At 41.2% G+C, this 18,019-nt stretch overlaps 1 protein-coding gene across 3 annotated transcripts in view; it reads right to left on the reverse strand.

Moving 5' to 3' along the window:
• Nucleotides 1-17,843, reverse strand: part of dync1i2a (dynein, cytoplasmic 1, intermediate chain 2a) — a 22,508-nt gene extending 4,665 nt beyond the window's left edge. The window contains exons 1-14 of one of the 3 annotated variants that reach the window (XM_085134718.1): nucleotides 17,727-17,843; nucleotides 16,145-16,256; nucleotides 14,358-14,469; nucleotides 13,114-13,201; nucleotides 12,007-12,066; nucleotides 11,544-11,653; nucleotides 6,632-6,721; nucleotides 6,290-6,452; nucleotides 6,099-6,198; nucleotides 4,863-4,988; nucleotides 2,579-2,725; nucleotides 2,381-2,494; nucleotides 1,727-1,860; nucleotides 575-719 (exon numbers count right to left, since the gene is read on the reverse strand). In XM_085134718.1, the coding sequence (XP_084990844.1) occupies nucleotides 575-719; nucleotides 1,727-1,860; nucleotides 2,381-2,494; nucleotides 2,579-2,725; nucleotides 4,863-4,988; nucleotides 6,099-6,198; nucleotides 6,290-6,452; nucleotides 6,632-6,721; nucleotides 11,544-11,653; nucleotides 12,007-12,066; nucleotides 13,114-13,201; nucleotides 14,358-14,469; nucleotides 16,145-16,246 (1,491 nt within the window). In that variant the 5' untranslated portion in view covers nucleotides 16,247-16,256; nucleotides 17,727-17,843. Of the gene's footprint in view, nucleotides 1-574; nucleotides 720-1,726; nucleotides 1,861-2,380; nucleotides 2,495-2,578; nucleotides 2,726-4,862; nucleotides 4,989-6,098; nucleotides 6,199-6,289; nucleotides 6,453-6,631; nucleotides 6,722-11,543; nucleotides 11,654-11,976; nucleotides 12,067-13,113; nucleotides 13,202-14,357; nucleotides 14,470-16,144; nucleotides 16,257-17,726 lie in introns of all 3 variants that reach the window. The other 2 variants (XM_085134717.1, XM_085134719.1) reach the window with 2 other exon arrangements.
• Nucleotides 17,844-18,019: the final 176 nt, after the last annotated feature.

Below are 18,019 nucleotides of genomic sequence, written 5' to 3' on the forward strand. Positions count from 1 at the left end.
CAGTCCCCCGAGTTCAGTTCAAGAGTGTTCTGTATTATTCATTGTGATGTACAGTCAAGATGTCAAAAGTGAAAATCTTCCACTGCCACCACTAATGCATTATATCAAATGTTGTTTTTTTTTTTAAAAATCCTATATGTAAAAATGCAGGGTAACAACTCTCATTTAACAACTACAGATAAAAAAAAAAAAGAGAGTCATCCATTTTTATATAAACATTTTAAAATAAACATTAGAGCCTAACAGTCTGAGCCGACCTGTTGCTGTGGAAACCAAACTGTGGCAAATAGGAGGTGAAAAAATTTATTATTTTGGCTAAACGGAGTGTGGTATTGACTGCTGTATCAGGACATCTGTCTACAAATTCAATCAATAGCCTTTTAACAGAAGTCTGTGACTTAAAAATCAACCTTAAAAGAATCATTAGTCCCACCTTACGGCTGAAAGTGAACAATAACTGGATTATAGTGAAGCCCAGAGAGGCACAGAAAGGGAGGAAACTTTTCCCTATGCAGAGATGGGCCAAATAAATGAATCATGGCTTTTAAAATACATCCTAGAGCTCAAGTCATACCTTGGTGCTCCACAGCTTGACAGTCCAGTCGAAAGACGAGGTAACAAACAGGTGAGAGAAGTCCAGTGGCCCTGCAGCTGTGTGGCAGTGGAGCCCTGTGATGGGGCCGTGGTGTCCCTCAAACATCTCGCTAATGCCTGCTTTGCTGTGGAGCACACCGATAAATATGGGTAAATATGCTTAAACTGACAACAAACAATTTAATTTTACCTTCAGATCTAATGTCTGAATACACATTTGTGCGCACTGTAGAAACTTTAGAAAAAAAGAAACAACAAAAATGCACAACACTGCTTGTTGTTACCATTTACGCAATGCATTAAGCAGGTAAGTAAGCGACAGGCACAGATGGACCTCTGCTGGACGTATTCACAGTAATCATTTACTTATATCGTGTAATTACCAGCAGGGAGGCAAAAGTGACTGCATCCCTTCAACCACATGTTGCAGAGCTGTTACCCAACTGAGGCTCTGATAATTAATGTAGAGAGGTAAATACTCAGCATGAGTGATGCTTATGCATTATTAACTGCGATGAGAGTATCATACCATTGAAATGAGGTGGAAAATTATTCCCCCAATTACAGAGGTGATTCTGCAGTGCAAAACCTCGCAGCTATCACCTCTCTGTGGTCTCCAGGCATACTACAGGACATTTGGTGCGAGGCTGACACGCTGCTCACTGGCAGCTTTGATTTAAGCCACATTTCTCTGCCGAGGACCATCCTAGATGAAGAGCCCCAGTCTCCTAAATGAGAACATTGTGGGATGAAGTGCAGTTTTAATTCTCCCAGGGATGACCGACTGTAAACAAACTCTCTCACCCAGAGAAACATACTGAGGGAAAAAAAATTAAATAAAAATAAAAGAACAGGGGGGGAAAAAATGATTTGTTTCCCCTGCATGTGTGCCCTGTTTATATTGAACAACCTTTACAAACACAACTGACAAGCGGAAAAGAAAAACAGGATGACTGGGCAGGAGTGAAACCTCAAACAGCAGGAGATCAAGTGTTGGATTTGCATTGCACTGGGAAGTGAGTGGGCTATATTTATTTGACACACGGGTCTAGGTGGGCCTTACAAGTCGCCTCAGTTTCCTGCTGGTGTTCGGGAGGCGACACGGTGGGACTGCGGTTGCTTATGAACGCACCTTCCATGACGACATGACATGTAGACTGAGCCGTCCTCGCTGCCCACTACGAAATTGTTGACATCTCCAAGAGGGAAAGACATAGAGGTGACAGCTACAGCTTTGGACTGCTTGAACACCAGCTCCATGCTGTCCTGTGGAGGGGAGGAAACATGGAACAACATCTATAACAAGCTCCCCGCCCAGGCTTTAAGTTAACACACACTCTGCCAAGCAAAACCTATAAAAATCACCCAACAGTTTATTAATGTGTAATCTAAATTCGACTAGTGCTTTATAAAAAAAAAGAAAGAAAGAAATCAGTTTGACAGCGAGGGCTTGGCAGCAGAGATGAAATGACACAGCTAGCAAGAATCATTTCCTTCAAAGTGAAAAATGAGCTGTAGAAAAAAATAAGGGTAAAGTCGAAGGAAATACCAAACTGGAATGTGAAAAGGAAAGAGTCCAGCCAAAATGTCTGACATGTAGCACGAATGCAAAGGACAGGAAGCATGTGGGCAATGTGAAAGAAGAAAAAGAGAGGAAAACAACATAAAATATATTGTTTTTGCTAAAGTCTGATGCATTATCATTATAAAAACTTATTTTTATAGTTAATACTTTAACTTCTTCACAGCAGAGCACACATTCAGCGTCTGCCCTGTGTTATGTTACCTGAGGCTGAGAGAGCATGTCCAGACTCCAGGAGCACATCTTGCCATCAGTAGAGATGCTGATGAGGTTGTGGGCATTCTGGGTGCCGACCACATTTACGCAATATACTGGGTGCTGCGAAGACAGTGATGGGGAAATTTTACCTTTTAGCTAAATATAAATGAAGTATACGCCCACTGTGTCAGACCTTTACTGTACCGTATGTGCTGCTGCTGACAGGGGAGTCCTCTGCACAGGGGTTCTCTTGTTGCTCCTGTTGTCCCACAGCACAATCTGCCCCGAGTAGGTGCCTCCCACCACAACGTTGGGGTGGAACTTGGCAAACGCCGCTGACATAACAGCAGACTGTCACAATGAAAGGGTGCAAGAAGGGTTGGGCAAGGAAAAATAAAATAGAGATTTATATTGAGACAGCCGCAGCTAACAATGGAAGCTCAGAGACAGTTTACAAAGATACCGTGAATGTTGAGGTATCGGCTGTTAAACTAAGGTGACGGGGCTTTTGCCAATGTAGCCTCTAAAGCATGGAGCAGTCCAACTGGAGTCGCATCACTACTGAAGAGTTTACCTGAAATACTCTTATCAGAACATCTTTATAATTTTTTTTCAATTTTATAAAATGTTTTATTCTGAGAAGCAGTTTGTAACTTTAGGATAAGTGCTACATATGAAGTATAACATTTGTTTAATGTATTATTCAGTTTTTTCCCCATTGCAATTTCCTAACCATTTATCCAGTTTCAACTTGTGGAGGCGGGCTGGAGACTTTCCGAACTGTCGTGGGATAAAAAGCAGGGTACCAGAGAGACAGACAGCAATTCTCCAATTAGAAATACCAATTAATCTATCAAATATGTCTCAGGGCTGTGGAACAAAGTCGGAATACCTGGATGGAAGCCACACACATACAGGGAGAGCTGATCATGGCGTCTGGTCAGCTTGTAGATTTAAACTCAGGACTTTCCTGCTATGAGGCGATGATGCTAACCGCTGCACCACTGTGTAGCTAATGTTATTAATTTTAGCCCAGTCTTAATTTGCCTCTTTCTCTTAAAAAATAAGTCTAAACAGTCAACCACTTTCCAAGATAACAAGCGGCAACACTACTGATATTTCAGAAAACAGTGACACTATTGACCGAGGGCACCAAATGACCCCAAAAGAGGAAAAAATAGCTCATTATTTAAGGTTAGGTAACCGCACTGTGGAGCGAGTGATGAGAAGGGAAAGAGTTTTCATAGAGTAACAGGCCAATGGAAATCTACAGCAGTGAGGACATCATGCCACTTTCATTTCAAGGAAACTATCCCAAAACTGACGAGCTGAAAAGAAAATGGAAGTAGCGAGCCCTGCAACATGAAGAGGGCACAGCAAGCATGCTGAGATTTTATGCTACTAGTTGATTTTTGCACTGCTGCTAAATTTGAATTCTTCCACACAAACATTTTTTTGAGCTGTTTTAGCTAAAAAAAACAAACAAAAAAACAACTGAATTTTATTAAGAGCAAATGTAATTATTTCATGCTATTTATTTGCTGAAATAGAAATAGAAATTAAAGTCAAAATAACTCCTATTTCCCACTGATGTTCTCAACCACAAGTCAAACCTATGTGGGGCTGTAAAATACTGCAAAGATTTGCATCAGTAGCATTTAAAATCTCCAAAGATGCAATAATATGGACATGGAAAACACAGACTTCAATCTGCAGCTTTTTCCTTCTTCTGCGTCATCTTGCATGTTCCCTCTTTATTAAAGTACAACTAAACACATCTTACATAACTCGAGCCTCAGTTCTCACAGTGTAAATAAACAGACCTCAAGGCTGGCTGATAAGATCAGTATATATTTTTGGATTATGGTTTAGGTGGACTACACACACTCATCACCCCACCTATAACATTTCTTTCCCCAGAAAGTCATCCCGGCAGAACTTTTAATGCATAGATAAACTGACTTGGAGGCAAAAAGAAAACTACGTTAACACTTCTGTTCAGTTTTACTCATCTGAGCAACACGCCTGCATTTACATCCGCTATGGAGGCCAAAACATGTGGTTCTACTCAACTTGTCTTGGTGAAGGAGCCTCAGGGCAAGCATTGTAATAAGGCTGGGCAGAGCGGAGGAGCTCAACTGGTCTCCCAGCTAGCTTGTCTGAACACAGGGCCCTTGTTTAGATGCACATGATAACCAGCCCTGCCCCACTCGCTTAATCCTGCTGCGGTGCTCAGATTCCACCCGACTCCACAGGTCTTCTCAGGCGCCTCATGAACATGTGTTTTTGCATAGATGTGGTGGAGGTGGATGCCAGCACTGTGAACTCACAATGTGGATGAGGGTAAGGGGGTAAGGGAGCAGAGGAGGAGGCAGGGAGCCTGACAGGATGGCTGGCCGTGTTCCATGTTTGTCATGGACGAAGCCATCCGTGAGGTTGCTGGGTTATGTTAGTAAAAGGACAGGAAAGATAAAGTTGCTTTTAGTACCTGACAGTGGAAGACGTACTCCGGTGTAGTTTTCTTGTACTTCATGTTCCACACCAAAGCCACACCGTCTGGCTCATGAGGAGCATCCTCATTGTTGTTGTATGAAGCAACCAGCAGTTCAGGATACTGGAGACAGACCCCAAAAAAAAAAAAAAATCAGACTGAATGAATGTCGGAGGGAGGCGGGCAGACATGCCCCCCAGGCTTGGCTCCAAGTGGAAAAGCTTTGCCTGCCCCGAGTGCTGCTGCTGAATGCCTTCGAGAATGACTAACCCTTTCCTCCAAGATTTATGGCTCATTTAACTCACCCTACCCCCCGAAGAACGTTGGTAAATGATGTTTTTATTCCTTTGCATAATTTTAACTAAAAGCTACAGTTCTGCAAGGGCTCAAAAGAACATAGAAGCAGACTCAGCAGCTCAGTAAGGATCTCATAAAACACAAACCCATCGCAGTGTATTTCAAAAAACACAGACTGCAGAAACACTATCCAGATGTTGACAAACGATTAACCTCTGCTGCTTTTAATACTTAAATTTAAGTACAGTGGATGCATCACTTTACATCACAAGGGTGTGGATACTGCTCTGAGCAAGAAAATACAGTTAACAAAGAGTTGGTGTTCAATCACTGTCACAAGTCATTGCACAACAATGCATTAAATGACCTTAGACACCAGAGGAAACAAATCATTACGGCCTCTGACTAAGTGACAATTTGTATGGGACGTAACCTACTTTTCCTGAGGGAGCTGAGGCTGAAAGAACATGCTGTCAAACTCAAGCTATGTAATCATAAAGCATTATGGCTGTGCAAATCTAAGTTGTTTAAACAAGCAATTACAAAACAATTATGCTCTTAGCAGAATTCCAGCACAAAGACACAAGGATTAGGATTAGCAGATGATCCATGACGGTCTCTCTGAGAAAATGTGTTAAAATGCTGGTTTTAGGGCCAAACTTTTAATACCTGTCGGCCAATACTGACCATATATGAAAATCTTTAAGGGTTTTTTTTATTATACTGTCTGCAGAACACCAAAGTATGCATCAAAACTGAGCATAATCAAGCAGTAACTTCAATGGTGAGTGGCCAACGTGTTTGTGAAAGTCAATACTTAATGATTTCAATATGACTGGAAACATAACGTCTGTTTATATATGTAAACCACACAAAATCCACTATCAGTCAGGCTGTAGTTGGCTTCACCATGAAAACTTTGTTAAGAAAAATGACCTGGGGTGACCAGTCCAGGCAGGTGACAACACGATGTTTGGACCAGCGCTCATCCACAAACTGCCTGTTAAGCGAGAGCTTTGCTCCGGCCTGGATTTCACTGTGGAAAAACAAAGCACCAAAAATCAATCAAAAGCACTTCTTCAAAAACCAATTACAAGTTTTAAAAACACTAGCTGCTCAATAATTACCCCTCTTTCTCTTCAAGGTCACGGCCGCTGTAGTCAAAGAAGAGGTCCATGTGCTCGGATAGAGCACGCTCGATAATGCGAGTGCTGTGGTCGAAGAAATCTGCAAACTCCTCCGAGTGCAGGATCTGGAGTTTTTCCTCCTCTGTCAGCTCATGAGGGGGTGCTAAATGGAGAAACACAAACACAGTGAAATGTCGTGAAGATCCCTGGTGCTAGTAGCCATTATTTTATGCAATCTGATCCCCTCAATTATATAGATAATCTATAACACTTACATATTTTAAGTGTTAACTAAACTGCCTCAATTTCAGCAGAGAATCTCAATTATCATTTCTGCTGTACCTTCCTCCTCCTCCTTTTTCTGGTCCTCTTTCTCAGCTTGAGTCTCAACTACTTGCTGAGGTGGAGCACTTTCTTCCTCTTCTTCTTCCTCTGTTGATGAAAAAGATACCCGTATTAAACATTTGAAAACAACTCTCAATCAACATAACCTGTGTAAGAAGTAGTAAACGAGTATGTTTATGATCATCATTTCCTCGGAATTTTCAAATACTAAAAGGTATAAAAATCAAACAACAAAAAAACAACTTTAACAAAATGAATGAGTATGCTTCCAAACACAGACGTTTCATACCTTTTGGTCACTATATTTTCCACATTCATTATTTTTCTCTTTCAAGAAAAGCTCCACCCAGTGATTACTGGCACAGCAATAGACTGATTTTGTATCTCTCCCTTGCATTTGTTTGGTTTGTCAGCACAATGTCTCCTTTCAAAAAGAACTTGCCTCTGTAAAGCGGGGAAGTTTGTCATTTGTATTAAAGGGACACAGCGCAGCGGGTGTCTTGTTGTCATAGGGACCCCTGTCTTTCCCAACTGTTAATGAGACCCTAACCATTCAATAGACAGTCTAGCTGTCAGTGTAGCTGTTTCCTCTGTGTCCCACTAGTAGGTTGCCCCCTTCTAGGCCACGGGGCAGAGGTTGTGGAGCAGCTGCCCAGGCCCGTCCCATTGGACTGGCCAGATGACGGCATGGTGCAAAAGCAGATGGTGATGCTGGGATTGTCTTGTGCTCTTCAGAGGTGGCATGGGGATGGCACAGAGGTTTTCCGCATGGCTGCCCCGAGACAAGCTTCTCCCTGAACGGCAAGCCTGTGCAATTACCATCCTAGCAGGAGGTCTTGCAACTCCTATTCAACCTCAGAGAATGTACGACAAAATACAGGCCACACCAGCTGGCAAACTGCACACCGGCTCTACCTCAAAGAAGATGAACACATCTTTTTCAAACACATTTCCTAGAGACACTATATAGACTATGCTTAAAAAAATAATAGCAGAAGGACAAAACAGATTCATGAGGAAAGTGGAAATACTCGCCTGGTTCCTACAGGCGTTTATCTTTGTATGAACCTTACAGTTAATCTAAGATGACAGCACCACACGCCAGAGTTTCCTTCCTACTGAGATAATCTAAATGATAATGTCATCTGTCACTTTGTCCATAAAATGATTTATCCCCTTTCTCAGATGGAGGTTTGGGGGATGAAGGTTACCGGGTGCACTGATGAGTTTACAGACCTGGGTTGATGACACAAGCCATTTCAATGTGCGGCCATACTCTGCAACCAACAGGAGAAGGTTAAAATCTTTCCTTTCAAGGGCCTCAATCAGGCTTAAAGGAAAACAGTAATCACTGTCTTTCAGCTAGTCCCGGCCGTGCTCGTCAGCCCTTTCCCTGGTGAGGCAGCCAGAGCAATCAACCTGCCAGGCATTAGGAGCGGACAGACAATCTGAAAATAAAGGGTATAATGCACCTGCCAGCCAAAATGGCCATTTGGAGAAAAGCTAGTGATCCTGGTGACCCCACTGGGGATGTGCGTGTGTGTGGGGATGTGCGTGTGTGTGGGGTGGGTGGGTGGGGGGAATAGCAAGGGTGGGTGGGTTGCATTTAACAGAATTCACACGGATCAGCAATGTCCCATACGCTGACACCTCCTCTCAAAGCTGCAAAGCAGGTCCAATTATGGCTTTTGTACCACTTAAGACATAAAAGCTTTTTTGTTGTATGTAGTGGTGGTGGGGGAGTAATCACAAGTCTTCCTCAATAGACAATATATTAATGCAAACATGGCGTGTGGCCAGTGGTGAGCAACTACAGAACTAAATGACCTTGCAGGTGGCATCCGCATTCTATACGCACAGACAGACCAAGGCTGTGACTTCAGCATGTGCAACATGAAGCCCAATAATGAAACCATAGAAGACAAATTTCCACCAATTCACACGTACATCTGAACTATCATTTCTTTTATGCTGAAATAGACCTCTTCTAGCACCAGCGTGCAAAAGGCCTTTCCAAAGTGTGTAGTTGCATCTAGTAGTGCAGCAAATAAAAACATCAGCAAACCCTATTACATGAACAATAACAAAAAACAAATTGCATAGGTGCTGAAATCATACACAGAAAAAAGGGGAGAATATTCTCTCTTTTTTTTTTTATTCCAAATGATTAGCTACTGTATGAGAGAAGGATACAACAGATATTTAAGGGTACTAATCATCAAGTGCATAAAAGCTGACCACAATTACAAGTGGCACTTCAAACAAGAAGACCATTAAGGGCTTTTGTGATTAAAAGTTTTGACCTGCCTCTGAATTCATCGTGATTAAAACAATCACATTCAATTAAATATTAGATTTACTAAACTGCTCTGCATACTTATATTCCTGACGAGCCAGTCCAGCCCTTCCCCTCCACCCCACACGTACTCCCAAACCTCCAACCTTCCACAATATCTTATGCCATAATTACAGCCTCTTGTTGAGGAGTGCATACTGATGCTGCATATTACCTACTAGTGCAATCTGGGAATCGTGCAGCGGTGGCATATTCGACAATCTAATGGCTTAAACTAACAAATTTTCTGAAGCTACCTACAGATGAAAATAATTAATCTCCAGTGCACTGAATGTGGGGCAGGCAGTGCTTTTAAAAATAATGTGGGTTTTTTATTAGGCAGAAAAAAAACATTGTATAATTTCTATGTCCTTTCCACTTTGTCTATGTGCACTTGTTGGGGTTTTTTTAGGCTTTTGCCAGGTAGTTTGGCTCAAGCATTTTGGAGAGCTCGCCACTGTTCTTCAGTGTGTCACTGCTTTCGCATGTAATCTCAGACTGACCTCACGATGCTGAAATCAGCTCTCTGTGGGTGCCTGATCAGCTGCAAGGCTCGTTGTCATAGACGACAGAGCGTGTAGCTGTGTGTTTGGGGTGGCTGTGTGTTTGGGGTGGCTGTGATGTAGAAATATGCATGTGGGAGCCAAACATATGTTTTCCTGAAGGTATTGTGTAATGAATAAAAATCTCAACAGCTAATATGCCTTGAAACATTTGCACAGTGCTGTTCACTGTTTAATTCCCCAAAAACTGGGATTAATTATAAGAAGACAGTACATTTTCTTCTTCGGCTACCCCCTTTAGGGCTCACCACCGAGGATCACCTGCCTCTATTTCACCCTATCCTTTGCATCCTTGTCTTCCTTCACTATATCCAAGAACCCTCTCTCTGGGCTTCCACTTTTCCACCAGCCTGGCAGCTCCATCATCAACATCCTTTGTCCTACATATCCATTATACCTCCTGTGCACATGTGTCTAAAATGCTGAGTCTGAGCTGTCCCTCTGATCTACTCTCTCTCTCATACTGACCCTCCTGGTCACTCCCAACAGAATTAATAAGAAAAGGAAATCAAATATTAAAAAAATGGAAGTGATCCTTATACAAGCACAGGTATCAAGAGTCTTTTCATACACCAAGAAAACGAGTATCCAGTTGTTCTTGAGTGATATACTGTTCTCATTTCCAACTATTTTAAAATGTGGATGGCTTCTCCTGGACTGCTCAGAGGACATTCTTAGTGCCAATGGGGCAGGTGATCTTAAAATCTTTTACTCCTTTTTCCGAGGTGTCTCACTGACACTGTGGAAACCCTCAGTTTGGAGCAGCCAGGGCATGGCAGCCGCTACCCTCTAATGCCACCGCCTGCTGACCTTGAGAGTGCTGCGGCGTTGCCTCCTTTTGACAACATGATAAATCGCTCAATCAGAAACCAGGCCTGACGCCACCCCACACATCAGAAATGCGCCAAGGGGAGCAAGCTGGGAAGGGGATGCCATCTCATCGAGTGCCAGAAGTGATGGTGTGAAAATGCACAATGTCACTGAGTGTGTTTTGTTATGTGCCTGCGCGGTGAAGGGAGAAGACAGGGAAGCGAGGGAGTTGATGAAATGATTACATAGTGGCAGAGAGGGGAAGGGGGGCCCCAGTGTTGAACAGCTGGCAGAAACCATCGTTGTTTAACACAGTTTTACAATGCCCAGTAGAGTCCAGCGTAAAGAGCGATGAGGAACACTGGGATGCTCTTCATCCTTCACTAGTTCCGCTTGTAGTTTTCCACAAAATCACACAATTTTATCTTACTCGAGCTGCATGCCACCTCAGAATTTTCTACACGTCACCTGATTAGACCACACAACCGACACGCCGTACACTTTTTAAAATCCTAACCAGGCTCTCAGGGATGCTTAAAACACGCTTAGCTGGTGCAAATCATTTGAGAAATCAGCTTAAAAAAAAAAAGAAAAAAAGAAAGTGGCTATGAGTGACGGTACAAAACAACTATCCTAATCAGGATTTCAGTCGAGCATATTACTCACCATCAGTCATTAGAAAAATCAACCGAGAACAAGAAGCATGACCAAAAATATTGCATATTTGATGGAACATGTGCTCACCATGTGAATTTTAGTAAAAACCCCAAATATTCTCTTCATCCAACCACATGAACACTTTGCTGCAGCATTTACATACATATTGACACGCTTCAGAGGGAATGAGCCGTCCTATGCACAGCATTTCATATCTTCCCTTCCAATCTCATTTCTCCTTCCTGTCACAGGCTTTCTCATCCTGCTCATTAATTATACCAAAGCAGCATTGGCTGGAAGGTTCAGAGGAGCAGAGCTTGTCAGAATCTAATCCCTGCCCTAACTTCTTATGTTTCCTGGGCCTCATTTTTCCTTTTCTTTCATCTCAGTAAAATCATATCTCTTGCACTTGTTCACTTCTGCTCTCAGAGAGACCCTGTTAAGAAGAATGATATGATATAATCCATGCAAGCACGCAGTTATGTACATGCGCACACATTTGATTGCGTTTTTCAACATTAACCTATAACACTTCATGAGTCACCTTCTTTCGCCTGAGTAATGGTCTGGGTCTCTTTCGTGTAGGACACAATTTCACGTGGTGGGAAGTCCACTTGTGTAACTTTGGCCATCCCCAGTTTTGGAGTTACACGCCTAAAAGGAAAGAACAACTCAAGCTTTGCATAAAATCACAGTGAAAGAGACAGTAAAGACAAAAACATACAACACAGTGCTACATCTGTAACCACTCTCACCTCCTTGCAAGTGGGATCTTTTGCTGATTAAAGTGAGTAAATTAGTCGCTTATGGGATTGCAACAACTTCATATTAGTTTTTTAAACTATGTAAATAATTAAAAGGTTTTGTCTCACCATTCCTGCATGCATCCCTACATGGTTTTCCTGATCTGTCTTAACTGAATAATGACTTTGAAAGACAAAGTAATCATGCCATAGATTGAGAGAAGGGAAAATGACCAGGAAAGGAGAGAAGAGAGTGTCCAGTACCCCAGCTCAGAATCAGAGTGAAGTTGAAGAGTGGACGGGTCAGAGTCCCAATGCAGATTCCTGGTTAGTGTCACAGCAACAAGGCAGCATTAGTGAGAGAGAAACAGGCGAGCACAAATGAGGAGAGGAAATAAAGTTAGCATTATGGCACATAACAAACATGCTGATTGAATCCTAGGTCACAATTAAAATCATTCTGCATATCCAAACACCCAAAAAGTGAGTTTTCTTTATTACAAATTAAGCTTGAATCTGTTTACATAAACCCAGAGATGGAAAAATGTATCTGCTTAAAATGCATGGGCACACAGACCCTGTGTGCGATGGCACAGGGTGTAATGTTCAGGCCGAACTGTGTCACACCACAGCACTGAGTGCTGTGCCGACAGAGAGGGGGGAGGGAAGGAGGGAGGGAGGGAGAGAGAGAGAGAGAGAGAAAGAAAGAGAGAGAGAGAGAACCCTCAGGGAGAAAACATGACCTCCATGTGTGTAGGAAATGGCCATGCTGGTGAGGGAAATGAGTCAACACGTAGGGGGAACAACTCACTGGGTCTGATGGGACACTGGGGGAGCTTGAGTTTCAGCACTGGGAAGGGGCTCTAATTAGGGGTTAAGAAGTCCCCCAGGCGTCACAGCAGCCTGCTGCTTTATTGTTAATTTAGGATTGTTCTAATTCGATGGCACACAAATGAAATAAACATGCACTCAGTTGGCACAAATTCATCATCGTTCGCTGTAATGATGTAGGACTTTGTAAAATGTTTTAACTCAGCTGCTGTTAATGCAATTGTGCTTAACAGGTATTCATAAGCTTTGTTTATAGAGCTTGAAAGTAATGCCAAGCATAAGAAAGCAGAACAGACAAGCTTCTTTATGTTGTTTTCAAAATGCTTCACAACTAATTTGCTGCAAAACAGTTCTGCAATTTAAGCTGTGACAAAGACACTGGAAACATATATTGCAGATATAAGCATAACAGTTAAATAGAATGCTGAAGTAACTTTAGAAAAAGCAAGGTAGAATCAACAAAGTACCAAGCATTTGATTATTATTCCTCAGGTAGAAACAGTTTTAGTACAAGTGCAGATTGTGAGACAGTGTGTGTACCTGGGTCCCACAGCTCCATCAGAGTCCTGGCTCCCTGCATCACTCGGTGTACCTGCAGATTTGGCAGTTGGAGAAATGGGAGGAGGGACTACACAGGGAGACAGACCGTAATCATCAGTAAACTGTTTATAGCAGTACAATACAATATAAATGTCTCTGTGTAAAGCAAGCAAAATGCACAAATCTAAATAATAAACGTAAACTCTTGCAAGCTCAAGCCATGTTGGGAAAGGAGATTTCAGCACAATTGCACTGTCTTCATCAATGAAATCATATGCAAGACCAAAAAAATACAATTAAAAACTAGTAGTATTAAAAATACAACCATGATTGTTTTGAATGTCTTATTTGGGTCCGCCTGCAAACTCTGATAGATTTTTATATGGATCTCTTCTGCCATCTGCTGTTAGCAATATGACAATGCTCTAAAAATCCACTGTGTGTATACTAGTATATTTTTGGAAATGTTTCATTTTTATCCATCCTTCCACTTATTATCATCATCATCATCTAGTGAGGCTCATGTTTGACAAGCTATTTACACAAACTCATCATAGTAATAATATCATGATTAGCCTCATCTTCCAGGCAACTGGATTTAGTTTTGCCACAATTTTCATAGTCACAGCTCAGAAAATGTCTAATATAAAGCTACAAAAGAACAGTGACACATTTGTGTTACTTCAGATCTGTACTCCAGCATATCTGATACGAAATAACTGTAATGGCCACCACATGAAAATGAGACTATTATGGTGGCGTTTTCTCGCATCCATCAGCATCGAGAAGTATAACATTTCTTTCTTATTTTTAAAACGTTAATCCAATTTTAGGAGTCAGCACAACCATTACAGACAAAAATGAATGAAATGTTTATCAAGTAGTCTAAAGTATGCTGCATCTATGCACAAAATCAAGTGATTTAATATGACTATTAATGAAGATTCCAGTGCTTAGAAACTGAAATTTTATATTATTTATTTATTACCCCAAATATTCTAGTGTGAGTGATGTGGAATGAAAAATGCTGATTTCTGCACTGCTCATCCATGAACACCCAGACACCAATGTCAAAACATAGTTCTAGTACAATGACCCAACACTATGTGTATGCAAACTAGATTCATTTTTTATCCAGCAATGTACTGGGGGTTTGAGCTCAGTTACATATGCATGTATTTTCCTAAGGATGTACAGTTAAAAAGTAGGTATCATAATGGAGCTCTATGTAAAATAAAACATACCAACTGTAACATCTGTGGTTATGCCCACGCTCTGTAGAAGAGCCTCAGCTTCACGTCTTTTCTTCTCCAGGTCAGAGTCATCCTGAGGAAGTACGACTTCTTTCAGTTCCGCCTAGAAATAAAAACAAACAAACATAAAAACACCAATGATAACAATATTAAATTGACTGGATCTCAGGCAATACAGTAAACCATCCAGTCTCTTCTGCTTAACCAGTTCAGTGTCAGAGTGGGCTAAAGCCAAGCTGTCATAGACTGAGAGGTGGGGTACACTCTGGAAAGTTTGCCAGTCTATCACAGGACTACACAACACATTAATATTGATTTATGACTTTTTTAGTGATTCACAGCTATGAGGAAGCCCATTCTCTAAATTAAAAATTAGTACTTAATTGTTTTATGATGCACTCTGTGCAAGAATCTTATTACTGCCAAAGGGCATGACAAGTGCAGCAAAGAGCTGATCAGCAGGAACACCAGCAAGGATACATAACATTAATTTGGGGTGACTGTGTGGAGAGAAGGTGATCCACTAATTGGAAGGTCAGTGACTCGATCCCTGAGCTCCTTCAGCCTACATGTCAAAGGGTCTTTGGGCAAGATATTTAATTCCAAACCTTTCTTCAGTGTGTTATTGAGAAAGAGCTGGAGGAACAGAATAAAGTGGTGTATGCTTGTATGTTTGTAGGCTATCAAATGCTAGAAGAGATATTTTGGAGAAGAAGAAACCGAAAAGATGGATGCTATTAAATACGTCTGAACACAGAGCAAACTAGATTTGGTACATCTCCATCATTTAAGAGAAAGGCACTTGCTCCATGACATAAGCCTTGCCACCAGGATGTAAATGTTCTAAGTAAGAACTCATGTAAACTGAAGAATTTGGGGAAAATGCTCCTTAAAGGACAAACCTGGAGAACAAAACAACTTTCCTTTCCCATTCAATAATCTGTAGCCTTCATACCACAAAGAAATACAGCTTTTATGGATAGGATGGATTATATATTCAAAGGATGTGGAGGAAATAATCACACTAAAAGTAGCAACATGCAAATATCAATTAAGAAGAAGAGTTCTATATTGTCAGAACAGTATGAAACTGTCAAAACAGAAAATAATCAAATGATCTACACGTGCTTTTAAATTACAGTGGAATATCGGATTATTTTTTTTATTCCAATCACATTATAGAAGTTCAAAAAACATTATGTAATATAGCCAAGAATGGCTGGAGAGGGAGACTGACAAAAGCATCAATATAGCCATCTACCAAAACACAGCTACTCTGCTAGAAGAAAATGCATACTGTATACTAGCCACCTCATATTGTTTTATCACATTAGGCCCAACTTGAGCTTGTTAATGCAATCTACTTACTATCAGTCAGTTGAGAAAAATCAATCCATGAAAAACATTTTACTTTTCTGTCTTACTTTTGCCATTCAAAACAAATAATAGAATTTATTATCTATATAAACACAAAAACCCTTAATCCCTGCAGGGATTAAGGGTGCAGGGATTAACCCTTAAAAAACCCTGCAGGGTTACATTTGGATTAGAAATTAAAAGCGTTATCACTAAAGGAACAGGGTTGCTTATCTTAATATAAATACCTTTCTCACCTACCTTTCTCAGAAGAACCTTATCTCTTTGTCAATGTGTTGTGTGTATTAACCACTTTCTCCTACTCTAAACTTCATATACAAATGGCCAAATAAGTTTGACGATTAATGTGGACCATTGTAAATGCATATAAACTAAATATTTACAAAACATTGTTAGCATACCTTCTTGCGCTCCTCTTCCTTCCTTCTCTTCTCCTCTCTGATTTGTGCTAAGCGTTGCTTCTTCCTTTCAAGCTCTGCTTTCAGCTCACTTTTGTCAGACATGATGCCAAAGCTGTATAAAAAGATACAGCTCTGTTATATTAAGTGTCGATTAAGATTAGTCTGAAATATAAAGTATTTATCAGCTAAAATTATAGCGAAAAAGTATTTGGACAAAGACACAATGTTTGTCATTTCAATATGTGACTGAAGTGTAGGCTTTCAGCTTTAATTCAAGTTTCACAGATTTAGCCAAATGCTGCAAAACTGATCAGACAACAAGTTCACAGTGCAAATGAGAAGTGGGATACTGTTCAATGGTCACCTGCTCTCAGCCCAATAAAGCATGCTTTTTAGATACTGAAGGCAGAGACCCACAAACAAGCAGTAAAGGTCTGGCAGAGCGTGTCAAGAGAGGAAACAAAGCATTTGAAGATGTCCATGGGGTATAGACGTCATTGGTTGTAAAGAATTAACAACAGTCCTGTTATGTCCGTTGGTCCCGTTTCTTCTGAGTCTCTGAAAACTGGGAGGACTCCGTAATAAAACGGCTGTAACTCCGAAAGAGTTCATGCAAATCTTTGGTTAAACCCCTCAAATTAAAGCTGAAAATTTGCACTTCAAACACATCTCAGTCTTGTGATTAAAGTCTCCATGTGATTGGGTTTTGAATAATCAGGCAAAAATACAAAAACTGTTACTTTCCAAATATTATTTATATATCAAAGCACCAGAAGTGTCCTAGTGGTCTCGCTGTGTTTACAGGGTGTCCTATACCATAACTCAAAGCCAAGCATTTCATAACAGCTTCAGGAGCCTCTCACGACATTTCAGACGGCTTGTATCGACCCAACCTCTCACTGACCGCACAATTAAACCGACCAGTGTTTCAGCCTCCCCCGTGGATAATTGAGTTTAATGTGTTAGCCATGTATTTTTTCTTCGCTTCATGTAAAGACTGGCTGACCAGTCATTGTCATTAGCTAGCTAACAGAGAGCCCCACCCTAGAGTCCGTTCAACCTCCCACACCCGCTAACCTCACCCGGCCCGGTGTTACGTTATCCATGTAAGCTAGTTATTCCCGGTTCATATTAGCTTAATGTACCAATGAACTCAAAGCATTATGATGCTTTGTTTATTAGTTACACTGCAGTTTAAGGGAAACCCGCTAAGCAGCAAGGGCCTCGGCTATTGCTAACAGTAGGCTTCCGTGTTATTAGTAACTACTGTACTGGCAATACAGCGCTTTTCTCTTAATAAACACCCACTACTATCTCCATTTATTATTTTTATATTTTTCTTGCTGACTTCAAGGCAATAGAATATTTCTCCCAGAGATCAACCCAAAAATAACGGCTAGAGATACATCACTTTGATAGAAGCTAGTTAGAGCAGCTAGCTACAGCAGTTACTGGACTCCGGTCTGCAGCGCTGTCACGCTGACCACACGGTGAATAAAGACAGTTCGCTTACGAACACAGACATACTTTTACAGCTATGTGAAGCTACGGTTATATTGATGGTGATGTGTAGAGAACTAACCTTACAGAAAGTTTTGGACCTGTCACCAAAAGGCTTTAATCAACACTGAGCCAAAACAATCGGGCTCCCGACCAAAGTACAGGTGCCGAGTAGAACCAAAAAGAGCCGCTCCGCCTTGACGTGGCTGTGCTGCTGTCATTTCCAGGCCATGCCAAGCACGCAGTTTAGAGTCTGTCAACAACTCTGGTAGTGAATTAACAGCAAGAGCATTATTACTGAAAAAAAATATTATAAGACCGTATCAAGGACCTTCAGTCCTAATGGTTCATGTGATGCATGTACTTTTTTTTTTT

The sequence above is a fragment of the Neolamprologus multifasciatus genome, chromosome 16 (genome assembly GCF_963576455.1).
Source record: "Neolamprologus multifasciatus chromosome 16, fNeoMul1.2, whole genome shotgun sequence".
In the NCBI taxonomy this organism is placed as follows: domain Eukaryota; kingdom Metazoa; phylum Chordata; class Actinopteri; order Cichliformes; family Cichlidae; genus Neolamprologus; species Neolamprologus multifasciatus.